Source organism: Alligator mississippiensis, chromosome 4 (genome assembly GCF_030867095.1).
Source record: "Alligator mississippiensis isolate rAllMis1 chromosome 4, rAllMis1, whole genome shotgun sequence".
NCBI classification, from domain to species: domain Eukaryota; kingdom Metazoa; phylum Chordata; order Crocodylia; family Alligatoridae; genus Alligator; species Alligator mississippiensis.
In genome coordinates this window covers 165055423-165082564 of record NC_081827.1, presented here as the reverse complement: position 1 = coordinate 165082564, position 27142 = coordinate 165055423, and the positions used below count along the sequence as shown (strand labels likewise).

At 44.3% G+C, this 27142-nt stretch overlaps 1 protein-coding gene across 2 annotated transcripts; it reads right to left on the bottom strand.

The window, feature by feature from the left end:
• Positions 1-1145: 1145 nt before the first annotated feature.
• On the bottom strand, positions 1146-22903 carry LOC102575328 (gasdermin-A2). 2 transcript variants are annotated; one of them, XM_019482523.2, is made up of 12 exons: positions 22757-22903; positions 20846-21029; positions 19856-20140; positions 19258-19432; positions 16281-16449; positions 15755-15854; positions 14921-14971; positions 14127-14159; positions 13149-13288; positions 11259-11436; positions 8845-8918; positions 1146-3863 (listed from the first exon to the last, which is right to left on the bottom strand). In XM_019482523.2, the coding sequence occupies exons 3-12, from the start codon at positions 20064-20066 to the stop codon at positions 3636-3638; spliced, it is 1359 nt and encodes a 452-aa protein (XP_019338068.1). In that variant the 5' UTR covers positions 20067-20140; positions 20846-21029; positions 22757-22903; the 3' UTR covers positions 1146-3635. The 2 variants fall into 2 exon arrangements, with proteins under 2 accessions (XP_019338068.1, XP_006273794.2); XM_006273732.4 differs by having other exon boundaries at positions 20846-20944.
• Between the last annotated feature and the right edge of the window lie 4239 nt (positions 22904-27142).

Below are 27142 nucleotides of genomic sequence, written 5' to 3'. Positions count from 1 at the left end.
AGGTGGGTGGATCCTAGTGCCAGCCTTCCTCTGACTCACGTTGGGTCATTTCAGCCAGCTGCCAGAAAATGTTGCCCATCCCTGGCCTACGAGTCTTGATCAGTGTATTTACCTTCCTTGGGGTGGAGAGGCGGAGGGGGAATTTTTAGGTCTGAGTGCATTTTTCATGTCTTGGCAGAAGCCTTAGGGACAAACTCAGCTAGTTTTATCTCTACTCCCCACTTATAAATGAACCTTTTTAGGTCCTGACCCTGTGTTATTATATAGAAATAGTCCCTGCCAAACTAGAGTCAAATCCCTTTGGGGAGTAGTTGGGAGAAGCCATAACAAACAGTCATTTGAAGCACAACTCTGGAACAAATAGAGCAGTGGTTCCCAACCTTTTTTTGCTCTGACCCTAAATTGGCCACCAACAGGACCTCCCGACCCGGTGCTGCGGGTACTGCTGGGAGCGGAGTGCTGTGGCAGTGGTGGCAGCAGCCCAGGGGTGGGGGAGCTGCCATTGTGTGCGGTGGCCCCTTTCCGCCCACCTGCCCACCTGCCACTCCTGGGCCATGTGCATATATGTGTGTGTGCATGTGTGTGCGGGCCCTTCATGGTCCTACTGAGGACCCCTGGTGACCCTGATTTGGGTTGCGCCCCAAGGTTGGGAACCAATGAAATAGAGGTTAGTGCAACTGGATAACATAGTGGAGGCAGTGGCCATCCATGTGGAGGCTTCTGTTGATCCCAGAAGTCTACATACAGGGGTGGATGGGGGGATGCAATGGTGCACTTGCACCTTTGATTCCTGCTCCACCCAAAGTTTAAAACAAGCTGCCCAGCAGTGGCAGCAGCATTCCTATTCAGGCAGAAGTGAGGGAGTCACTTGAATTCATGGGTCATTAAAATCTGCCTGATTCCTTCTAAACCCTTCATTCCACAGGTGTTAACAAGCCTCCCTCTTTTTTTTTTAATACTCTTCAACTACTATTTCTTTCTCAATTCTGCTGTCTGCTAGCTGTCCTGATACTGTTTCTCCTATTTAACAGCCCTGCAGACACTTTTTTAACTCTAGTTAAAACATTAACTCAGGTGTGGGAACATTTGACTTTGTTTTATGACGTTGAAAGAGATGTACATTTAATTTGAATGACTACAAGGCAAAAGAGACAACATCTTTTGAGTATTTTTTGCTTAGTTTGTTGTGTTTTTAATACATAATATAGCAAATTATATATATCAAATGAATGCACATTCCAGTAAAGTTGTATTTATTTTCACTTCAATCTTAATATGAATAATATAGCTCTAGGCCCCTAGAATATTAATAAAGCTTCTAGTTTCTTTTTACCTGGAGAAAAATATGTGTTATGTTCTCTGTGATGATGCATCACATCTGCACACCCCTTTCAAAATCCTAGCTCTGTCCCTGTCTACATAGATGGATTAAATGGGGTAGAGTCCCTTCACTTCCTTTGCAGGAGAGAATCACCCTCCTAGGTTCTCCAATATACAGAGTTTACTAGTAAAAACTGTCCCCTTTAACATTAAGGATCCTCAGTAAAGATTTTAAAATTTGGCACATTGTGCAACACTTCTAATCACACTGATGTTGATCTGTGGGGAAAAACTGAACCACAAGTATTAGGCTTACAAGGATGGTGATTATATTACATACAGTCATATCATTTTTCAAAAGTTTGTCCTTGTGATTTTGCTTTACTTACAGCAAAAAAAACCAAAACCAAAAACAAACAAACAAACAAAAAACTACTACTATTGGATGAGCAAAACTGGTTATCCACACGCCCTAGATAATTGTTTAAAAGTTAATAACAAAAATGTAACTATGCTATAAAAAGATCTGTACAGAAGTCAAACTGCTAATTCTCTCGTTACTGATTTTGACAGATAAATCTACAGCAGGTCAGAAAATTAAGTTAGTGAGTCATACAATGTGAAAGTGAACGAACGTATTTCCTCATTCAAAGTAAGGCATTCACTGTGTCATCTGTGGCTGATAACTTTACCTCAGTATGAAACACCCATATGCTTGGCAAATTCCCTTTAGTTAGCTACATGCCTCACTAGTCATGTCTGGTTTCAGATGTCTCAGATGCCAGCACTTATAGAAATGACAAAAGCTGCAGTAAATATTAGGGGAAAAACCGTTCTCCAAATAAATTGGAGACTTATAAGTGATGAAACATGGTCTAGTTCAAATCTCTTTAATAGAGATCTCTAGTCTGTTTGAAAGCTACTGACATCAAATGTATGTCTATGGACCAAAACTAAATTAGCCATATAAGTAAGATGATAAATCTTAAAAACAGACACAAATCGTTAGACAATCCTTGACTAAATTTTGACCGCTCAGGATGAACATAAGCACACAAACAGAGAGCACACACAGGGATGCATGTAATATAAATGATGAAGGAGTAAGAGTGGTATGCTCAATAGGTGATCTGAAAGAGAGGTATACTCAGTAGGTGACCTAAAAGAGAAATATTTACTTAGATATTGCTTTCAAAACCTAGGAAAATAAGGGAGGCTGATCTGTTTTGGCTTATCTTGGCATCTATACTACATTTATTAAAGTGATATCTATGTGTTTAGAACATTCTATAAATAAGTTTAATAAAAGATCTATCCTTTTTTAGGCATTTCTCCAAAATATTAATTGGTGAGTTACTTGTATGCTATAGACCACATATTCCTCCCACTGCTGAAAACATCACCATCAGTGACATCAGTGCTTACAGTGACACCTGCCACATGTACACACCCACCTTTACTATGCACATTACACCTGTTCTTAACACTGCCAAGTGATGGTCCACTTCATCTGAAAGCCCAACAATAGACCAATCTAAAAAAAAGACTCTAGAACAGGTGGTCATTGCACTCACCTCTTCTTTCTCTCTTTCCATGGAGCTCTGGCTCCTATTGTCCATAAAGCACTGTAGAGTGAGAATGGTGACCCTGACTATACTGCTGTGGTGACCTCACTTTCACTGGTTTTCATACTGGATCGCCTCTTTTCCTATGACCACATTCAGATTTATGTTAACATCACCACCTTTTCTTGCACTCAGCAGCTGGCATATACCAAAGGCTCACTGTGTACACCATGCAACTGAACTTGCTGTGTGCTTGGGAAAAATTAAATCAGATGGGATTGTGTGATGTATTTTGCCCTTAATTTGTTGTTTATGGAATAATGTACCTTTTTCCTTGCTGTTATTCTGCACACAAGGGTTGCTGACAGTCCTTGAAATTTACTGCAATAAAGTCAATATTGAGATAAGGGAAATTACTCCTTTTTACAGTCATCCAGAGTAGTTTGTATCCAATTTCTAGAGTTTTATCTGATAGATCGCAGTACCCAGGGCCATGTTGTGCCATCCATATTTAAGCAGAATTCCCTGATGAAATCAATAGTGAATTCTGCTTAAAATGGATGGCAGGTACGGCCCTTAGAAATCAGTCCCTCTTTTCTAATGAGTACCCAAAGGAGATTCTAGCCTTGAGATGCTTAGGGGCAGATATTTCAAGTGACCTTAGCAAAGCTCATACTTTAGTGTAAAGGTTTGTAGATGTATGTTGATCTGCATTTTGTAATATTTTAACAACCCCCCTTTAAAATGGCATTATTCACTTAGAATCCAGAAACCATACAAGGATGCATACAATGCAGTCAGATTTGACTGGGCTGCTTTGTTCCAAATACAGGTGAGAGATCTGTTTGTCTCTGGCATCACTCCACAGATATGCAACATTTCTATAGTTATGTCAAGTTCTTCTTCTGCCAGGAAAAAGGCTGGGCTGAACATGCTTCCTTTGTCACTGGAAAGAATCCATTCCAAAATGCCATCCATCTTTGCAAAGATAAAAATCAGAGATTGAGGGAAGACTTTAAACATGATAATCTTCTGACACTTGAAAAGACAAATGAATCGCTGTTCACGAGCTGGCATGTCAACTTACTGACCTACCCTGGTCATTTGGAGTCTTGAATTGCATGAAAATGCAGAGCGGAAGAGAACAGAGCAGTTATATGACCCTTAGAGGGACAGGACAAGGGTTTCAAAAGTGACTAGTGATTATAAGTGTCCAGTCCTGGATTTTCTTTTTTTCAGGATCATATAAGGAGTCTCTGGCTGCGTAACTGAACAGAGACACTTGAAATCACCTGTCAGTTTTGAAAATCTTGGCTTTACTCTTTAGATCTAGCTACAATTCAGATTTGTACAGCACTAGTCACTATAATACATTAGTTTTCATGAAGAGCATGTGAGAATTAATTTAATTGAATGCAAATCCTGTCAAGTACCTTTTCACGCATAAACTTTTCATGCAAGTACCTTTTCATGCATAACCTTAACATGCTTTTTTCCTAATGATTCAATATTTTTCCACTGGGCAAACACTGGGGAGGAAATTCTGCACTCCTTATGTTCACTTTAATAGCTAGTTTATTAGAATAAAGATTGTAGGTTTTCCCTGTTTGACCTGTGAACCTCCTATAAAGTCAAAGGAGCTGTGCATGAATTATTAGTCAGGACAGAAATAAGTGTATGTTTTTAAACAAGCTTAATATTAATCATCTGTTTTCCTTCTTCTATGTACATCTAGATTGCATTTCATTTAGCCTCAAAGGCCACATCCACATGAGCGTGGACATTTGTTTCCCCACGGGATAAGTAGCAGTGGCACACCTTGTGCCGCTGCTGTTTGTCCCCAGGGAACACCTGTGTCACACACCCTCTGGTACATGACAGGTTACTCTGGGTGGGGTAGGGAAGGCTGGAGCCAGCAACCGTGCTTTCCCCAGCAGTGTTACCTAGAGTCCTGGGGGCTTCAGGGAGCTGCAGCTGTGGTGCTTCTGCATCTGGGAACCTGGCCAGCAGCCGGAGTGTGTCTCCAGCTGGCCAGGCTCTGGTTTGGGGCAGTGTGTGCTGCTGCCACGTGCAGGTCCCCATTTTTTTTTAGCATGGGTTTTTTTGACCCCAGAATCTCCCAGGGTCAACTCCTCTCCCCCCCCCCCCCCCCCCTTACAAGATAGCAGCATGAGGAATGCCTTCATATGCCATGTGTGGTGCTGCAGATAGGTCTGCAGTACCACATACCGCATGTTCATGCTTGTCTGGCTGTGGCCTAATAGTCATGTGTGGATACTTTCCCCATGAACCCTGTATAGGGGAAAAAAAATGCCTTTTTTTTACAATTTCCTGCAACAGCTGATAAGATTATTTCATGATTTGTGCTGCATTTTTAGAGACACTCTTGCATTTGAAAATACATTAAGTTATTGCAGGATTTTATTAGATGTCTAAAATAGCTCTATTCCCCCATTATTTTCACACTGGCCAGATACTAATCTATCAATTGAATATATTTGAGGGCTGGTTCACTCCAGTCATTATGAAAGGTATCTGTGGAGTTCAGTGATCCAGTTTAAACAAATAAAATCAATTAACTTCTTGGCAGTTTTATACCATCCTACTCAGTTCACCCCCTTGAAATTTCCTCCCTGCTGAAGTAGAATGATTTGTTTGGACTCTAATGAAAATTGTTTTCAGGTTGGAAAGGACAAAAAAGGTCATTTTCTTGCTTAAAATATTGTGCATTGTTTCAGCTTGCCCATGTGTTTTTTAATGGGGGAAACTGCCTATTAACAACATTGAATTGCAAGCCATGAAGCTCTGTGAGCAAATAAAGTATGGGATGGTTCAAGGCAGCAGCTCTTAACCTTTTCCATCCTGTGACCTCATGCTATAATGGAAAGGTTTCCAGACCCCCAGTGCCCTATAGGAGCAAAAAAATCAGGTGATTGGAAGACTGAAACCCATTCATGACTCACATAATGATCATAACACCAAGTATAGAACCCATGATTCAGAAGATGGATAACAGGTTACTAGTGGTAAATCTGTATCACAAATCCATCCTAGCCTAGCAGTGAACAAAAGGCAATATAATCAGTGTGGAGGCACGTAGGATGATGTCTTCAAGGTAGCCAAAGGGAGTAGTGTTCCCAAATCCTATCAACTTTCAGTGTGCATTTGAAGCTCCTAATTCATTGAGGCATCTTAAAAAAAAATCACACCTCTATTCACTAGTGAGCTGGAAGGAATAGTTTGATTCCTAATGGGCACCTGCCTGCACTGCTAATGACACTGCTACATGGCACTGACTGGTTCCCATGCTGGCAGCCTCAGTGAAAGGCCAAAGATTGAATGAGCTACAGGGTATGTAGTACTTCTAGCTCAGGTTAAAAGTACTAGAGTGTGTGGAAGCTGGCAGTGCCTGCCTTCCTACCATGATCTTAGTTGTTATTAAGGTATCACCTGTTCTATGCTTCAATAAAGAACTGGATTTTTCAGGACTCCTATCTGATGCCTTTCAGTAGCAACTAAATTAATTCTAAAGAACTATAAACAGAAGCTTGATACCAGTTTTACTGAAAGATGTTATCACACATAGCACTAGTATACATTTTCTAAGCAAAGGGTAACTGAGATGTTTGGCCTTGCTGGATGCTATATTCAGGAAAAGTGGGTATTTACTCTTGCTCCTTTAACTAAAAGGCTCATAAATCAAAGGATGTTCTCAGACCATCACCTTTTGCTGAAGCTATGCCTACAATACAGAAGGGATGCACATCAGGAACCATTGCTAGCAGAGAGTATGCCTTGAGGCAGATCCCAATAGGGCAGGTAAAGGAATCTTTTCCTTATAGTTGAGATATGAGACTACTAATAGCAACAGGCGGCCACCTACACTGGGAATATTAAGGTAGGAACTCTGAGATCCAATGATTGTGACTGGACAGGGACCTTACACAGCACCCACTTAGGCAGTCTCATGCACAGACTATTGCTACTTTCCAGCCACTTGACCCTCCTGTAATATTTAGGGAGGAAGAAATGCCCGAGTCCATAGTATTTCCCAAGCTGCCTGGAGTCACGTTGTGTCATTATCCTAGCAAAAAAAATGTGTGGGGTGGGGGTAGAACCTGCTGTATAACTGTGTTGGCTGACATGCATGGTATACATTGCGGGTCCCCTTCAGAGGTGAAGTGGAGAGCAGCTGAAGGATTTTAGCATCAGGGAACAATGTTTCGGTGCACCCTTGGTTCATAACCCTTTAGCCCTCATCCTTCTGCAAAGATAAACCAGAGCTTGTTTTTTCATGTAGACAACATATTCTCTGGCCAGATTTTCAAAAGGACACAGTATCCTGTGGACTCAGCTGTACTGATATCTGACCATCATTGTCACAATAAGAGCAACAGGCTGCTGAAAATTATTTGAAATTCTGGCCCCCAGGGTGGATAATGGAAACTGTTGCTGAAAAACATTCATTTCTTATACGTGATTGACCTGCAGTTGAAAAATCCTAGATCCATTCAAGGGGCAGCTGTGAGGAGATGGGAAAGAAAGAGTGATCCAACAGTATGGCATGCTTATGGCAGTGATTTTCAACCAGGGCGCTGTAGTACCCTAGGGTGCCTTGAGATCCCTTCGGGGGGAGGGGAGAATGACACAGTGTTAGCACTGTTAGGTGTGCAAACATGATTCATAAGATAGATTCCTATTGAAAATCTCACAATGTATCATGTTAAATACATCCTGAGCTGTTGTGGTCTTTCTGAGTTCACTGCAACAGAAAAACTACTCTATTTTCCTATGGCCAAAAAATGAGTGAAAGCTAAGAGCTGACATTTTCCAAAGGAGACCTTGGGTATAATAAGGGGTGCCTTGAGTCTTAAGAGATTGAGAACTACTGGCTTAGGGTGACTACAATAATATTCATGCCTAGCTCATATAGCACCTTGGTGAATCTCATACAGGCTACACTAACCAAACCTTATTCTGAGCTCTCCTCAGATCTGTTCCAATCAGCACTGTGTACACCACAGGGAATAATGCAATGATGTGCTTGCGCAGTTTTGTGCATAAAACGTATGACTGTGCATAATTTTGCATCTTTTAACCTGGACCAGCTCTGTGCCTCCAACTCTGAGGGGCTCCTGGCACTCCAGCTGGGAGCCCCATGTGGAGGTACCGAGCACAGTGGTGCATGACTGGACAGCTGGTGAGAGGTCCTGCCTGCAGGAGGGGGGAGTGGGCATGGGGTGTGGGGGGTGGGTGTGGCCTGCCTTGCCACATGCCCCCCCCACCCAAGGTGCACAGCCCCTGCCGCTGCCAGCAGCAGCAGCGGGCTCTTGGAGTGGTCATGGCTGCATGGTGCATGGCTTCAGCTGAGTCCTGGGGGCTGCACATGGCAGCATGGAGCTGGCCCAGCCAGCCCACTGGTTCATGGCATCAACCTAGACTGGGCCGGCTCCATGCCAGCATATGGGGCTTGCAGCACTGCAGTCAGGAGCCATGCACCGTAGGGCTGAGCTGGGTCTGTGCCTCCATGTGGGGCTTCCAGCACTCCAATGAGAAGCCCCACATGGAGGCACCAGAGCCAGTTTGGTCCGATGGTGTGCAGCTACCTGCTTCCAAGTGCAGCTTCCTGCTGGCATGCTGGAAGCCCCATGTGGAGACATGGAGCCCACCAGGCCCAATGGCCCACAGCTCACACATGCAGTGCCATGAGTCCCATGTGCTGGGACAGAGCCAGTCCAGTTTGTTCTGAAGGTGTGGGCCAGCGGGCCAGTGCAGTTTAGTCTGAAGGTGTGGGCTAGTGAGCCAGGCCATGTCAGCTCTATGCTGCCATGTTCAGCCCCCAGGACTCAGCACTTAATTTTGAAATTTTCTGAGCATAATTCCCTGAAGGGTAACTATGCCATATGAACCAGTAGATGTTAAATGAAAGACTCAAAATATGATCACAGAAAGGTCTTACCAGTTTAAGCTGCTTGACCACCATTTTCTGCTCCAGACAGGTTGCAAGGAGAGGCAGCATTCTAGAGTCCAGATCTGTGAGAAATAAAGCAGAAACCTCAGGGAAGGTCAAGAAAAGAAACTGTCAGTCACCTCACCTGTGCTGAATTTGACTAGGGATTTTCTACTGAGGCACAAGGTTTAACATGCCATAGAGTCCCCCATGCTATCTTCTTTTTCTTTTTGTTTGTTTTCTATAAAGCCCTGAAGATCTGACCTTAAACCTAGAAATCCTTTAACTTCTGACCACAGTCCTTCCAGCCATGGACTTCATAGGATTTTCAGTAGCAAAATGCTCGCTCGCTCTCTCTCTCTCTCTCTCTCTCTCTCTCTCTCTCACACACACACATACAGAGCAATGGTAAAGAAGCAATAGTTTTGACAGAAGGCTATGCCAAGTTCCACATGCTCCAGGACAAATAATGAGACTTAGTTAGTAAAAATGTATAACAAATGGGAAGGCTGCAGAATCCCATAGCAGAAAGCTAAAAGGCAAGAGAAGAGGACACGAAGAATAAAGTCAAATCAAGTCATACAGCCATTCAGAACAGTGGTGCTCAACCTTTTGGTGCTGTGGGCTGGTTGAGTGGCACAGGGCTAGTCCATGGGCCAGATTGGACCCCACACACTAGGATCAGCTCTCCCTCCCCCTGCCCCACAAAGACTGACATACTGCACTGACTCCAGCCATCCCCTGTGTGTCCCTGGGCAGGAACCATCTCTGCATGCTGATCTAGCGTGCTATTCAGCTCAGGGACTCCTCACAGGTCCAGATATTTGGCAGCTGGGGAGCAACAGTTAATGCCACTACTTTCCTATTGCCAAGTTTTTGAACCTGTGTGACCCCTGCAAAACAGATGGCGTGGCTCCATGGGCTAGACCTGGCCCATGGGCTGGAGTTGAGCACCCCTGATTCTGACTGGGCCTTGCTAAGGGGCAGTCTATCCCTGGCATTTTTTCTTAGCCTTTTCATGTTAGTTGCCTTTTATTCAAAGTCATGCTCTCCCCTGTCATTTACTGAAAAAAATGTTCTAAATATCAATGATAAAAATGCTAAGCTATACATTTGTTTTCATGTTTTTTTTCAAGAGAACACTTGATTTTGAGGGGGAAGGCTGTGTAAAGAATGGGGAAAATCAGATTTTTGTTTGCTTTAGCTTGTAATAAAACTTTCAATGTCTTTTGCCTCCTTGACTGCCTTTTGTGTGGGACACCCTCCCCCCCAGCCCCGACCCCTGGAGGACTCTCCAATTGAGAAACATTATGGCAAAAGTAACCCAATTTTTTTTACTGATTTGTCTAGACTTCTCCAGTCTTTCCTAATCTTATTTAATCTGTGAAAGTAACATCTTTGTTTTTCACTTCCCTCTCACCAATATTTTTTCTAAATTCATGATTAGCAGAAGGAAAAATGTATACAACTTAAATAGCAAATGAAATTACAGCCCTCCTTGTCTTTGATTTCCATGAACCTCATGTTCAAACAGCTTGTTATAATTTTCACACCACCCACAAAACAACAAAGTCAATCTTGCACCTGCTCTACCATGACTTAGATCGAAGATGCACGCTCATTCAGAGTGTTGCCCATCCTATTTTAAAGAATGCATTTGGGTTCAGTCTGTCTGCTGTAGGCAGTTTACATATTTGAAATCTGTGACCTGGAAGAAGCTAAACTTGTAAAGATCCATTCCATTTTTCCACAGATCTGTAGCAGAAAACATCAAATGGGAATGGACAGTTGTCTTGGCTGATCAAAATATTTCTGGATCTTCCCCACTCTTGTTATACTGGGGCTGGGCTTTTCCCGACATGAGGCAGCTCTCATTCTAAGGCTGCTGCTTTCAATCTGTTAAAGTCTGTTTCTTGAGGTAAGGATAATGTGAAAAGTGCTTGCCACTGGGTTTGGTTCTTCCAGTAAGACTCTGACAGCCTAGAGGCATGACACCGTACCAGACAAATTGGAATATCCTGAATATGCCTATGAGCATAACCTCCCAACTCTGCCAAATACATGTACCACTAGAAGAAAAGCATACTGACTGAACAGCAATAATATCAATGATCTAAAAGAACCAGTAGATGGAGGGACATGTCAGGCTGAGTTCTCTCAAATTCTCAGAAGACAGCCCTGACTTTGCGTGAACACAAAGGCAATAGAAATTCTACAACCCTCTGAAAAATAAAAAGGCCAGGCAGAAAACTCAGATGAGTGGCTGGACACAAAACTAATTGAAGTCCAGTACATTAAAATACAGAACTGTATATGGGGACGTACTTCCTCATGGATAAGGATGATCCATCCTGCTTTCTCCAAGTCAGAAGTTTTTCAAGTAACTTAGGGCTCTCTGCCCATACTGATTAATATCTCCATACCTTCTAAAGAAGAACACAGGAAGTGTAATGGTTGCCATAATAAATGTGCTTCTCCTCTTTCACCCTCTTGAAAAACCCCTAAGTCCTGAAGCAACTTTTCCACCCGAGGCTGGAGATTTTCATCCAGGGAATCCAACACTGAGTGCATAGGTTCACCCCCAGCCAGGGAAATTTCCAGCTGATAGCAAATAAATATAAGAAGGGTGGGAAAGGGAAGAAAGCTGTTAATCAGGGTTCAGATGCCTACTTCAGAAATATGTGTACATGCATGTGTGCACATGCACCAGGCAAACAAATGTGAGAATGTTTTACTTGTTTAACCACTGAGGAGTATGTTATATGGCTCTCTCTATATTTGAACTGTAGTGGTTAGCCTGTTACAACTTCAGCTAACAAGATATTGATGCTTCAGCTCCATCTGTATCACTTCATGCTTTTAGCTCTGCTTGTCACCACATCTGTTGCAGCTGTGTTGGTCAAGGTGGCAGCTATCTCATTTGAAAAGGTACTTCCCTTTGTTTATATGAAGAACAAGTACTTTATAGACAGCAAGATACACGAATACACTGAGTCAGTGGGTGCGTCTATGCAAGAAGCTAGAAGCACAGTAGATTAATTCTACTGCACATTTGCGTGTCACAGCAAAAGCTGTGCTAATGCGCAGTAGAATTAGTCTACTGAACATTAGTGTCACCAAAAAGACGTGCGCTGGTGTTATTGTGCAATAGTGCTGATTATGGTGCATTTAGTTAGCACATGTTATTAATGTGTGTGTAGACATGCCCAGTGTGTCTCAAACTTGATCCAAAGGGGTCACAGCAAAGTAGGTTAGAAGTTAATTCTGTCTCCATGATCCACTCCATCCTTGATCTCTTTTCTGAAACTGGCAAATAGTGCCAACTACATGGTATTTTTGTGATGAGAATGCCTGTCTCCTTCACGCTGTATGGAGACCATTAAGCAAATAGGAATAAATCTCAGTCATTACGCACTAGGCAGGATGCAATACAGTGACCTAGAGACAAAAGGCTAGACTCTGTATCCTATTACTGATTTCCTCAGTTATCTGTCCCCATGGTAAATGTAATGCAGGAGTGAGCAAAATGCAGCCCGCAGGCCGGATGTGGTCCACTAGGCCATTTTATCCGGCCCGCGGGGCCCCTAAAAAAATTAGAAAATTAATATTTTTCTGCCCCTGACTGCCTGTCATGCAGCCCTTGATGGTTTGCCAAAACTCAGTAAGCGGCCCTCCCCCTGAAATAATTGCCCACCCCTGATGTAATGGCTAAAGTGGTTCCCCATTTATGGTATATGTACCACCAGTGGTACTCAGGCCACCTGTCAGTAGTACACATTAACATATTTATTATAATTACTTTATATGAAAAAATTTGCTGGCGGTACTTAAGGTTGAGCTGAAGTTGTATAATTTTAAACTGGTGGTGAGCAATCTGTCAGTCTGGGAACCCCTGGAAGTATACTGTTTCTTCTTAACACTAAATCTCCTTTATTTTGCTTAAATACATACAGTGTTCCAAACACAGTAACCCTAGCAGGGACACGTGAAGACTTCTTAGTGCAAGTGCAAATTAGAATCTGTACTTTAAATCTTTCCTTTCTGTAACCTACAACCTACATTTTCTTTTCAAAGCCATTGGTCTCAGCACTGGAATTCCCATGTGGGGCACAGTCTACCAATAGATCTGGTCAATTAGCTCTGTTATGTCTATGGTAGGTTACAGTGTTGTAGCAAGTAATCAATTGGAGTGATTAATGTGCACCTAATCTCTATATAAGAGGCACTTGGTTTGTGCTCATTTCACAAGTGAACCAAATCAATGCATTTCTTGGCTTAATGTGAACACATACAATGATTTAAAGAGCACCTACCAGAGTTTGCACAGTTGATATAATGTCACCATCCTGCAGAAAGCTCAAAAAGTTTTCCAGCAGATTGAGCTTGAGACTTTGACTCAGATGTGTCAACTGCTCATATTCTTCTTTAACAATGCCCTTTACTGTTTGAAATTCTGATGGAAGGTACAGGGTTTGAATTACACTTTGACTCTTTGTGGGGGGGGGGGGGGTCATTGATTAACAAGTCCACGTAAGTGAAGGAGCAATCCAATTGGAACCCCCCCCCCCCCCCCGGGGTTATGATTTTCAAATCTTATAGGGAGACTCTCATCTCCTGGGGTGGGCTCAGCCCCCACCGAACACCTCCTTAATTCACACCCTGGGTAGGTAAAAAATCAACCTCTTAGATCACAGCCAGTTGCTAAATCGAATGGGTTGGTAAGTTCTTCTACCAACTCCAATCATAGAGGAATGTTATTTAATGTTCTTATTGTATTAACAATGGTGAATATTGTTTAGTGTTTGTATTATATAGGGCTAACATGGGAAACAAGGAGTCAAACAGTGAGGCAAGATACAGTGAATGCCACAGAGCTGCTGTACCAGATAGCCAAGGACTGAGCCGTGCTGCGTCTCTAATTCTGGGCTCTGAAGTTCCATTCCCAGTTCTGTCAGGGGCTCATTTTGGCCCCACACAGTAGAGGCTATTAGTTAACTGGGTGGGCCTTAAGGCCCACGTTAACTTGGAAGATACAATGGGCTCATTTTGTGGCTCTGAGCCTGTCTGTGTCTAAGTGCCTCAGTTTCTCCCAGCAATGAAATGAGTATGGTGATCTCTCTCTGATGAGAGTGTGGTTTGGATTAATCAGGACATGTTGTTAACCCCTGTGAGAGGCACTAGACATGTGAATACTATATGACTAGTATTCCTGTTGGGCCTTTTTTAAGCCCATAGAGATCAGAGAAATGGAAGCAAAATATGAAGGAAGGAATTAAGCAGATGCAGCTTGCCTGTTAGTGAGGACACCAGCTCATTCTTGACACCTGAAATGAGAAAAATACCTTTTTCTTATCATTGCTCTCAATTAAGTGGAAACAGAAACATAACAAGATTAAATCCTTCTCTGGTACCTTTTTCTCCAGACTGCCAATAGCATTGTGAGCAACCATGAACTGAGCATCTCAAGCTCCCAGAAGCTAGAATGGTGCAAATCCAGGAAGGTCAAGCAACCCAAAGCTACACACACCAACTCAGTGTCAGAGCCAGGAACAGGATCCAGGGGTTCCTGACCTGCTTTGCATTTTGCTGACCACTGGACTCAGACTCTCTCCCTACTAATAATCCAGCTCAATTGCTTTATCCTAATTGGGTCTTAATTCACAGCAGACCTACTAGCCATTTTTCTACCTCGACCCACTACTGTTGTGTCCTGAGAGCACCTTTTAAGAACCCAAGCCCAGGTGCCCTTCTTTACCTATAATAGCTTGTTTGTAAAGTTCTTTGTGACAGTCACATTCCCTCCATGCTCACACTTCAAACAGTGGCCTTTTCATCCTGTCCCAGTTACATTTTTGGAGTATCTCATAGGCAGCGAAGCAGCTTGAATAAGTCTCTGTGAATCTGGCTGAACAAATACTCATGTTGACTCATTTTGACTTCAGTCATCTATGAGCCAGACCTAAGATGTGGCTGCTGTGAATAAGCTAGATAAGAGATGCAGAATGGGAGAAAAGAATATAAATGATACAAAGTAAGAGACCTGAGAAGTCTAGATTAATAAAATAAAATAAAATAAATAGTTTACCGTCATGCTTGAATAAACTCCTAGCCTTTGGGTTTTTGTCCTTGTGGCAACCTGGAGCAGGAAACAGAAATTATTATTAATGATGCTTTGATCTGAACTTAGGATCTTACACTACTCTCCACCCATTAATTAGGCCCCCACTGACTTCTTAATTATTTTCTCCTTTTTCACAGAGCAGGAAACAGTAACTTGCCTCTGGTCACAGCAACTCAGTGGCACAGGTGGGAGGGGAACCTGGGAATCTTTGCATCCAAAGCACCCAATGTCAGCAGTTACTTGACCCCAACATGTGGCAGTGATATAAACTTTTTGTAATCCTGACCCCATGGCAGGTAATTCAAGCCAGGATACTAACATTAATCTATTCTTAGCACTTCTGAGTGTCACACCTGCATTTGAGATGGTACATCCATTCCACAGCTCTAACCACAAGATAAAACCACCACTTTCCATCTAATATTATTATGAGGACAGTAAAAATGGACACTGAGTTGGGCCACAAAAAGCAAAAGGAATATGGCCACAAACTCCTGGAAGACCGTTTCAAGCTTAACACTAGGAAAAACATTTTCACAGTCAAGGTGTCCAGACTGGAGTAGGCTCCCTCCAGGGGTGGTGCAATCACCTACCCTAGATATCTTCAAGAGAAGACAGGATGGTCACCTTGCTGGGGTCACCTGGCCCCATTTGTCTTTCCTGCCTAGTGCAGGGGGGCTGGACCGGACGATCTTGCAATGTCCCTTCCAGCCCCTTACAATCTATGAATCTATGAACATAACAGCTCTAAAGCTGGACATATTACCACATGATGCACACTTAGCTTAGTTCACATACAGAAATCTCTCTTGTGGGTAATCAGCAGCTCTACCATGTATGCCATCACTGTGCCCTTAGGAATCATCACTGCTTTCTTTGTAATGCTTCTGCCCCGCCCCTGGAGATTCAAACACAGGTCACAAGGCTGTGGTGAGACTCCTGAGGCAGATCAATAAATCATCAGGTGGCTCTTTGACAAGCACTGGTTCTCAGTGGAGTCTGGGGGATTACTTAGCTCCTTCATCAGAAATAGACTTCTGCTTATTTATGGATTTTAAACAAAGCTGCTTTTGAGCAAATTTCTCTAGAGAAAGGAGCAATCTGTGTGGCATGGCTTCTTGATAGCTGCTTCATTTTAACAAACATAACATTTAATAGAACAAAATTCCATATAAACCATGTCTTTCCTTTCTCTCTCTCTGACTTAAGAAGCTTTTCTGAATTTATGCTAGGGTAAAGTGTCAGACAGATAATTCAAGAGTCTCATTCAACTTAAACAGTTGCAGGGCTGGCTGCATCTTCCAACCTGCCCATTGCCACAAACCTGGATTCCAAACATCTCCACTGCACTTATCTGGACATTCCCTCCTCCCTGGATTGTCTTCTTTATGACTAGTGGCTCCATTAGTTCAAAAGCCTCAGTCACAACATATAGCTCTGTCCTCTGCGAGTCTGAGAACTGCTGTATGAACAGGTGAGTCATGTCAATTTTCCTGTTGAGGACACATAGAAATAGAATGACTATCATCTGCAGTTACTAAAAAGGATCCCAGAACTTATGCTTCAGGATATAAGCCAAATAGCAGCTGCTTATCTTTAGGAAGAAACCTCCCTTATGCACATGTTTTGCAGTTTAGCGAGGGAAATCATTACACTGTTTTTTGGCTAATGTTCTTACTAGTTTGGGTGCTCACATGTGCCTCATCACCATAATGTCTGAATGTCTAACAGTAATTAATGTAATTATCTTCACAGTCCCCTTGTGAACAGGGAAGTGCTGTTATCCCATTCTGTAGATGGGGAACTGGGGAACAGAGAGCTTAAGGATATATCTATGCTGCAATGCAAAAGCGGGATTATATGTGTAGACATACTTGAGCTAGCTTTCAACTCGCTAGCTCAGGTACCAACAGCAGTGTAAATTGCTCTACATGGGGCTCAGAGAAACACCCACTGGATGAATCTATATGTGAAATGGACACGCTGAATAAACTTTGGTGCAGTTCATGCTGGAGTTTATCACTCCAAGGTGCAGCATTTACATGTGCACCTGGCACTACAGCACGTTGAGCTGGGGTGGTGCAGCCCTGGCTGGCAGGAGGTCCCAGGGGTCAGCCTGCCAACCCAGGGCTGCTCTGACCCTGCTCACCATGCTGCAGAAGGGCTGGCTGAAGCATCCTCATGCCCCAACCAGCCCCAGTCAATGTCTACATGTGCACTGCGGTGGAATAAATAAATCCACCATAGGATAGTACTTGTATCAAGTAGTACTAACCTACAGTTGTGTTAATTAGTTTACTTTGGCCAAATAGCTCTGCATGTGTAGATAGAGACACTTTACTGTGGAGCTAAGTAGGCAACTCCACACTAAGCATCTTGTGTGTAGCACCCACTGAGGATCATAAATAAATGCCCAAGTATGTAGCCCAAATACAGCTCTGTTTCTGAACCTGAAGCTAAACTGCTTTCAGAACCTCAGCTAGCTAGTTTATGGCTGATGTGTGTTTCCATAAGCTGCCATAGCACCTTCAGGTTGCAGTGTAGACATTGGGTGGTGTCATACATAAGGCATAAAAGATCCCTGTAGTAGAACAGAAACTAAGTCCAGGTCTCCAGAATTTTAGTGCCCACCCAGCTAAACTTCACAGAATCATAGACTCATAGAAAGTTAGGGTTGGAAGGGACTTCAGGAAATCATCTAGTCCAACCTGCTCAAAACAGGACTAGCCCCAACTAGATCATCCCAGTCAAAGCTTTGTCCAACTGGGTTCTGAAAACCTCCAAGGATGGAGCTTCCAGAGTCTCTCTGGGTGAACTGTTCCAGTACTTTACTGCCCTCCTAGTGAGAAAATTCTTATTAATATCTAACCTAAACTTCCCTTGCTGCAACTTGAGACCATTGCTCTTTGTTCTGTTATCTGCCATTACTGAGAACAGTCTAGCTTCATCCTCTTTCAAACCCCCCTTCAGGTAGTTAAAGGCTGCTATTAAGTTCCCTCTCAGTCTCCTCTTCTCTTGACTAAATAAGCCCAGTTCCCTCAGTCTTTCCTCATAAGTCATGTTCCCTAGTCCTCTCACCATTTTTGTTGCCCTCCGCTGGACTGTCTCCAATTCGTCTACATCCTTTCTGTAGTGGGAGGCCCAAAACTGAACTCAGTAAGCAGATGTGGCCTCACCAGTGCTGAATAGAGGGGAATAATCACTTCCCTTGACCTACAGGCAACACACCTACCAATGCAGCCCAGTACGCCATTAGCTTTCTTAGCAACCAGGGCACACTGCTGGCTTCTATTCAGCTTATTGTCCACTGTAGCCCCCAGGTCCTTTTCTGCAGAGCTGCTGCCCAGTTAATCAGCCCCCAGCCTGTACTGGTGCATGGGATTGTTCTGTCCTAAGTTCAGGACATTGCACTCATCCTTGTTGAACCTCATGAGATTCCTTTTGCCCTAATCCTCCAATTTGCTTACATCTCTCTAAAGCCTAGCCCTACCCTCCGGCAAATCTACTCCAGCTTGGTATCATCTCATCATAGAAGGCAAAGTGGTCAGGCATGACTTGCCCTTGGTGAATCTAGGCTGGCTGTTCCTAATCATTTTCTTCTTCTTCAAGTGCTTAGAAATGGATTCCTTGAGAATCTGTCCTATAATTTTTCAGGGACTGAGGTGAGGCTGACTGGTCTGTAGTTTCCTGGATCCTCCTGTTTCCCTTTCTTAAATACGGGCACTCTGTTTTCCCTTTTTCAGTCATCTGGGACCTCTCCTGATCGCCATGAGTTTTCAAAGATGATGGCCAATGGCACTGCAATCACATCAGTCACCTCCATCTAGCACCCTCAGGTGCATCCTATCTGGCCCCATAGACTTGTACTTGTCCAGCTTTTCTAAATAGTCCCTAACATGTTCTTTCATCACTGAGGGCTGCTTAGCTTACCTCTTCTCCAAACTGTTCTGCCCAGTGCAGTAGTCTGGGAGCTGACTTTCTATGGCAGCAGCATTGGAAATCACTTCCAATGCATCCTTGCTGGAATTGAACTGGCATCAGCCACTGCACAGAGACCTCTGGTTAACCAAGGAATTTGTTTAGCTGGCCAGTTCCAATGCTGACCTGCCAAGAGAGATTCCTAGAAAGATTCCCCAAAGGATAATCCATATAACATCCTTCTTCTGGAAAGCTGTCTGTAATGCAGGACCCCCATGATTTGGGAATGGAACAAAATGGCAAGTCTGAGGCTGGGGGAAAGGATCTCAAAGCTGTAAAGGGATGCTGCTCCCAGAAGAAGTAAAATAAAAACCAGAACCCACCACGGCTCTCTCTTAACCATGTAGACTTTCCTCACTGATGTCTGAGAGACTGAGTACGAACTGTAGCCTGAGCCACTGATGTCCACTTCTGTGGTCTCTGAGTCAAAGCTAAGGTTTGCTTCTGCTTTGTGCTTGGTGGTCGCATCATATACGAATGGATCATCATATTTCACCTCTTGTGGGAAATAAAGTGCATCAGGTTTAGTTTGCCACAATGAAACCTATTTGTACTTACTTATATAATATGTATTACGTTCTCTTGCCAATAGCCCCTACAGTGCTCAAGATCATGACAGGCAAGCATTCCCACCCAAGACAGTTTACACAGCATGCGCTCTAAACAGATTTCAAACCCAGAGTAAGATTTAAGACACCTCTGTGAGACCCAGTGGTCAAACCATAGTACTGGGAGTCAGGGTCTCCTGAAATCTGACTCTAGTTCTGCCAGTGACATGCCTTGGGACCTTGTGCATGTCTCTGAGTCACTTAGAGATCTGGAAAAAGACAGTGCTATACAGAGGCACGGTAGTCATTTGGCCCCTTGTCCATAATAACTGGTGACCATGCAACAGCCCATTAAAACTACATTCAAGCTAACCTGCCCCCATATTTGTTTCTTTCTCAGCCACATCTTGAAGCTTGTAAGGAGTGGTGAGGTATTTTCTGGGTTGCCAAGGTAGCCTGAACTGTTCTTTCCTGACCACACAGAAGGGTTTGTAATTATTGGCACTAGCCAAGCTAGAAACAGCAGTGAACCTCCCATCAGAGTCCAGTTCCTGTATGATCTGCTTGGCCAGTGTCTTGAACATTTTCAGTTACTTGTAACCAAATCTAGTTAAAGACAGGACAGAAGGAAGCTGCTGATGTGTTAACAATGGGCCATCTGTTGGAAGAAAAGAATGAAATACATGAAGTTAGCATAATGATGATGCTTTGCTCTTTTCATTTGTAGAGTACAGAGTACTTCATAAAGAAGGCTCTTATTATGTCTGCATTACAGCCCTCAACTCTGATAAATCCCCATTGTTCTTGGTGTTATACTGACATATGCTAGTACCTGCATTTAGCAAGTGACAGCTGTTTCCTTAAAGGGCTTACAATCAAAATAGGCAAGACCAAAGTTTAGGGGAGCAAACAGAGACAAGGTGTCTTGCCCAGTAACATATACAAGTTAAATTTCGGAGCTGGAGCTCAATCTAGGCCTCTAACAGCCAGGCCATTACTCTATGGCTTTGTCTCTGCTGCAGACAATGGTGTGACTACAGCCATGTAGCCCTGATAGCCATGTAACCTTGAAGCACAAAGCTCTGTGCAGGTTAGCTGCCCAAGTATTTACACAGGTTTCTGGACCTGTTTTGCAGCGTGCACTGAGCTTTCTGCTACCACAGCTATGCCATTATTGGTATTTGAGTTGGCTACGTTAAAACTAGTTTGAGTATGGCTACTTGAGCTGCAGTCACACCTTCAGTTGCAGTGTAGACACTCCCCTACATAAATATTTTCTATAGCCCCTATCACCATAGTATCAAAGTATAGTGTTTATTTGTGTAAGTAATTATAAATTATACTAGAAAAGTAAAAAAATTACCTAGCTCATAGGGGTGTTGTGAGTCTTATTAATGTCTTCATGGTAGTTGGATGAAAGACACAACCTCAGTGGGATGTATTAGTAGCATTGTTTCTTCAACTGTCACAGAAGAAGAAGGCAATGAACATTGAGTCAAATGACTGGAAGAAGACTGCTGAGGACTGAAGCACTTGGAAACAGTCTCCTAAGTGTGGAAAGAAGGATCCAACATTCAGAAGAAAGATGAAACCTCAGGAAGAACCCTGCACTGCATTCAGGACTATTAGATATGAATTTTACCTTTGGTAGGTGCGCAAGGGAAGAACTGGGCTCTACAGCCACATTTGCAGATACTGAATGAGCTAATGCCTTTGGCAGAAATCTGTTGTCTTGCAAGACAGACAGATGCCTATTAATTAATTAATGCTCACAGGGGGAGCTCACAAAAGGAACCAGACCCCACTATTGTGGGTGCCTTCTGCAATGCAGGTAGTTCTTATGGATTTCCTTTTTCTTCACAGACACAGAAATACCTAAATGCAAAATATGAACCACTTCTCTGATGCAAAGTGCATACTCCCTCCCAATTAGAACCCAGTAGCCTTAGTTGAAGCACAACACAGAGATTTGGAGCCAAGAGTCACTTTCCACTGTTCTTCTCCTTTCTGGCTTTTTTGAGGGTAGCAGCAGTTTCTGTGAACAGATTTTCCAATATGTTTGTCTTAGAAAGCCAGGAGCCGGGGGAACTCGATGTTACATGCAGTTCCTCCCAGGCCTACGTACCTATGAACCAATGATAAGCCCTTTTTTCAAGTATGCATTTTTAAACTTCTGCCTTTGTGTTCCTCTTTCCATCCAGAGTCCAGTCCCCAAAATGATTCCTACCAAACCACAGGGTTTCTGTGTAGTTTCAAAGGCTCTCTACCATACTGGTTGTACCCACAAAACCCACATTTTGATTTCTAGCTCCCTTAAATTTCTTTTGGACATCAGATATTCCTATCCAAATTTAACCAACTACTTCAGTATCACCAGGCCCATGTATTTAGGAATCATGAGACAGGCCCCCAAAAAGTCATGGGACTATCTAATAGATCATTAGATTTTAAATAATTACACATTTGATTCTTTTTTCTTTACTTTCTTGTTTCTTGAATCTCTAGAGAGAGCTCAAGTCACACTTTCAAGGTTTTCTGAGCAACCACAGGGAACTAGAAATGTATTCTTATTTTAAATAAGTGCTGAAATTTTCATATTATCATTTAATTCCAGGATCTGGGTCCTTAATATAAGCAGCAAAGAGCAGTCGGAGGTGTGTCACGTCTTTTTCTGTGTAAATTTGGGTTCAGATTGCATTGCATATACACAATATCATGATGTTCAGATTTTTTTGTGTGTCCATCTCACTAAATTATCTCACCCAAATAGTGGTATATCTGGCATTTTCTGTTCAAGAGAAATCTAGGACACAAACAGAATAAAAGAGCAAGAGGGACTATAAACGAACACCAAAGTACTTTGGCAAAGAAAAATATGGCCCAGAGCTGCAATAGTAAGGGTTGCCCTTTAGGACTGAGGTGCTATGGTAAAGCTGTGTAGGGGAGCCCAGGACTGGAATAGTCAGGGAGAGATGGGTTTGAGATTGAGGGGAATCTGGAGCAGAAATTGCAGGAGGTTGAGGTGGGTCAGGACTGAGAGGCATTACTAGAGCTGTGAAAGTGGTACAGCCCAGGGCTGGAACAGTGAGGGAAAGATGAGGGGCACCAGCAGAGCTGTCTGGGCAGCCCAGGGCTGCTGTCATGTTGAGGTGCATTGGCAAAGATGCTTGAGTATCCCTGGATCAAAAGACCAGATGCAGAAAGCAGGAATGGAAAAAGAGACATCTGGCAATAAGTTCCCCAAAACAGATTTAACTGGACTCTCAGGACTCACCTGTCTCGTGTCTGGAGAAAATTCCTGTTTCTTTTAACTGTGAGATGATATCCAACTGCAGCAGATCCTGTGTTGTATCCCAAACAGAAAACTTCTGCTCTGCCTCTGAAATCATTAAGCTTTGACTTATTTCAAGTTCTGCCTCACAGCGTCCCGTCTAATTTCCCAACAAAAGGAAGTGAGGTCACTGGACGTGGACAGTCAGTAGAGACTTTCCTCATGTGTCTTACAGATCATTTAAAAGTTCCATCAGAGTTTCCCAATTGGTTAGGGAGTCTTTAAACGGGTTTAATGACAAGCTACAAGGATGCAGGTGTGGGGGGAAGACAGGAGTTCCTGGAACAATACTGGATGGGGAACCAGGAAGGAGAACTGGAAAGGACCATTCTTTAATCAAACATCTGTTTACTACCACCACCAGCTGAACAGATAGGACCCTTTTAGAGGATCTAGAGACTTTTATTTTTGTATTGATGAGCTAATATAGTTGTTTCAAGAGTTCCTTTTAGCAAAGTCACTTTAAAATCAGTCAAATCTGCCAGCTTTCAAACAGGAGGGGATGAGCTGGTTTTCTAAGCAGCGGTATGCAGCATAGACATCAACTTTTCTTTTTCCGGGGGGCGGGGATAAGAACCTAGACTCTAAGATGATGCTTCCTCCTCACCCTGCCCCGCATGGCTGGAGCCAAGCCAAGTTAAGCTGAACCAAGCCCATGGGGGGTGGGGAGGCCAGGGGCAGATGCAGGGTGTCCGTTGTAGGCTCAGGACTCCCTGCCCTGCTGCCTCCCCCTGGGAGCCCTATACCGCCACGGGGAGACAGCCCCTGCCTGCCCAGCAACAGCAAGGGGCACAACTCTGCACTGCTGCCTCCACTGCTGCCAGGTGGGCAGGGGGTGCCTTGCCACGGTGGCACAGGGCTCCCGGGAGCAAGGAAGCAGGGCGAGGAGCCCTGAGCCCACAAGGGCAGCCCACATCTCCCCCCGTGCACAAATCTGGGGGACATGTGCCCCCCCATGACCTTCTGCCCAGGACTGCATGCAGTGGCAGGGAGCTGACCCCGCCTCCATTCCCTGGACAAGTTGCACATGGTTCTGTCCCCTCCCTGACCCAGACCGGGCCCTATATACCACCTTGGCTGGGCACAGCACCCAAGCCCAGTCCCTGCCCCACTCCCTGCCTCACCACAGGGGCCTCAGTCTGCCCCCCTGCCCACCCCTGCCTCATAGACTTACCTGCATGTAGCTGAAGGAGCTGCTCTCCATCACTACTTGGACCAGTAATCCTGGCCACATGCATGTGTGTGCATGCATATGGCATCCCCGGCGTCCTACTCCCTGCAGCCCCTTGCAGGCTGGAACTGTACCAGCCTCTAAGGGGAAACCCGCCATTTCCTGCATTTTTCTGTGATGAACAGAAAACCCAGATCCCTGGGAATCTGGGACAAACACTGTCCTGGAGTCATGTGGCCCAGGACTGGGACTGATGTACTTATTTTGGGACTGTCTCTTTCTGAGGGGGGCCAGGGCCTTTGGGTCCCCATGTACTCAGCACCAATGGTATGTAGAAAAGGTGCACTTCACAGGGTTCCCCACATGTTAGCACTTTTGCATTAGCAGGGCAGAATTTTAGCCCATTTTTATATTCAGTGAAAAAGAGTGGTATGTCTAGAAGGATCCCTTCTGTGTCCGTTGAGACTGAATTAAACTGGTTACCACCTAGTAAATTCCAATCGGTCATTCACCCATGTTTAGATCACTATGTCTGACCACGAGCCTGTTATTTCTAAGCCACCTGCCTAGCAACTGTTTGATAAATAGCCTGCAGTTTTGCTTGGCTGGATATAATTTTAATCTGTTGTGGGGATCTGAGCTGTGAATGGGGCAGTTGGTTGAGTCAGTTTGGTTATCTGCTATGGCCTGATACTGTAGGACAATATAAGACTGATGTATTATGCAATTTTCTCTTTTAGCAATTTGGCCCCTGGGAGTAATACCACAATGCAGAGAAAAATCAGTAAGGTGGGTTGGTGGCCCCAGGATTCTGCAACATTCACTTCTCCGGGTACCAGAAGACAAGAAAGGGGGACGGGAGGTTCATAGACCTTACCCTGACAGGCCCTAGGACAGTGATAGCAGATGGCAGATGATGAGGTGTCCTCACAAAAATATATCCTCCTCTATGCTCAGCCATTCCCTGGGCAGCAGGAGGAAAATGCCTGAGAAGATACCTCATGCGGACAAGGAGAGCTTCAGTCATCTGCTTAGGAGCCTATAATCTGCAGGCCTTGAGCTCAGCCGTCAAAACACGTCACATCATGGTTGTGTCTGGAGTGAACCATGTGGTAAATGAAGCTAATTTCCCATGAGCGGGAGCTGTCATACCTCATAAGGTCATGAATGTTACCCTTTGTTGGACCAGGTGGTAACATGCATCTTGCATGGAAAGGTCACCTGCAAACTGCAGTAGAGATGATAGTAGATCTGCCACCAGCTCCAATACCCTGCTCTACCTATTAATACAAGACGCCTGCCCATAACTGATTGTTAAAGGTCCTCCCAGTTTTGCACTATGTAGAAGCTGGTTGCTGCAGGGGCCAGGAAGCAATTTTCTATTCATGTATAGACATGTACAAATTCTGAAATTCTGGGATTGAGGGAACACTCATACAAGATGTCTTCTTTTTCAGGTAGGCTTCAAGCTTTGTGTGATCTTCTCTAGCAAACCTGATGGGGAGGCCATGCTTTGGTAGATAGATCAATGCAATCTATTGGATCTGTGCACCAAGATCCATGGGTTCTTTCACTGTCTCTCTGATGGACAGATCTCTTATACAAATCCATGCCTGAGTTTGTCAATGTTTTAAAGAAAATGTAGTCAGAAATAGTGACAGTAAAAGTCTCTGGAAGCCTCAGATGAAAGGCCTCTTTCACTGGAAATGAAATAATTTATTTTCTGTTTGTCCACTCCTCTAGAAGACCTCTGGACTATGCCACTACTTTGATTTTAAGGCTACTTCTGTGGCCAAAAATATGAATGCTCCCTCAATTAAATCAAAATGTGATATAGATTACTCAGCCAAACAGTAGCCAACGAAGCATGTGAAAACTGTGGGCAGGCACCTGAGGGGTATAAACAACAAGGGTAGAGAAGAGCAATTGTTTAGAGCAGTGATTCTCAACCAGGGTGCAGCAAGATGCCTTGAGATCCTTTCAAGGGTGCTGCTGGATGCCACACAATGTTAGCACTAGTAGCTGTGCAAACATGACTCATAAGATAAACCCAGAGCTTTCCAATAGGAATTCATAGTGTTAAAACCATTCTGTCCAGTTGTGGGCTTTCTGAGTTCTTTGCAACAGAAAAATTGCTCTATTAGCTTTCTGTAGTCAAAACAAGACGGAAAACTAAGAGCTGGCATTTTCTGAGGGGTGCCTCAATTAAAAAATGTTGAGAACCACTGATTTAGAGTGGTGAACTAGATGATGAAAACCATTTCTTGGTTTTCATGGTAATTAGATAGATAGATAGATCACTCGATTTATCTATCTAGCCCAGGAGTCAGCAACCCCTAGCACACATGCCGAGCACGGCACATGAGGCCATTTTGCTTGGCACACCACCGCCAGCCTGGGCTCTAGGCAGCTGCTGCCAGCCACGAAGCCTGAGCTGCTCCCAGCAGGCGGCTAGGCGGCTGTAAGCCCTGCTGCAAGCAGACCAGGCAGACCAGCAGCTACTCAGAGCCTGGGCCGGTTGCAGCCAGGAGGCTGCAAACATCTGCTCTGGGCTCCAACATTAGCTCCATACTGGCAGGTGTACGTGCACCTTGGAGCAGATGGGGCGGCGGAGGGGCTGAGGCAGCGCAACCCTGGCCTCTCCCCCGCTGCTGGCACAGAGCTGATGACTGGGCTTTGGAGCCTGGTGCAGCTGTTTGTAGTTAGCCTGGGCTCTGGGCAGCTGCAGCAGGCAGCAGGCAGCAAGCAGGCTGCAAACAGCTGCGCCAGGCTTCACAGCCCCGGCATCAGCTCCATGCTGGCAATGACTGCACATGCACCTCAGAGCAGATAGCTGGAGGGCTTCACTGCCTCAGGCCCTATCCCCACCATCTGGTCTGAGGCGTGCATGCGGCTGCCAGTATGGAGCTGATGCCAGAGCCTGGAGCAGATGTTTGCAGCCTCCTGGTTGCAACCAGCCCAGGCTCTGGGTAGCTGCTGCCAAACACGAAGCCTGGTCTGTTTGCAGCAGGGCTTGCAGCCAGGCTTGCAGCTGCCCAGCCAACTGCTGGGAGCAGCCCGGGCTTCATGGCTGGCAGCAGCTGAGCCCGCCTGACTCCTACCCTCTCCGAGCTCAGCATCTGGTTCTGTGCATTTGTCTGCCTCCGTCTGGTTCTGTG

What these genes read in the sequence shown, in the direction of transcription:
- LOC102575328 (XM_019482523.2), bottom strand. Translation starts at nt 20,066, where the DNA reads ATGTTCAAGACACTGGCCAAGCAGATCATACAGGAACTGGACTCTGAT. An exon ending in GCTGGTGTCCTCACTAACAG is followed by an intron (nt 13,289 to 14,126) that starts GCAAGCTGCATC and finishes ACCTTCCATCAG; the next exon opens with AATTTCAAACAGTAAAGGGC. An exon ending in TATCAACTGTGCAAACTCTG is followed by an intron (nt 11,437 to 13,148) that starts GTAGGTGCTCTT and finishes ATTTGCTATCAG; the next exon opens with CTGGAAATTTCCCTGGCTGG.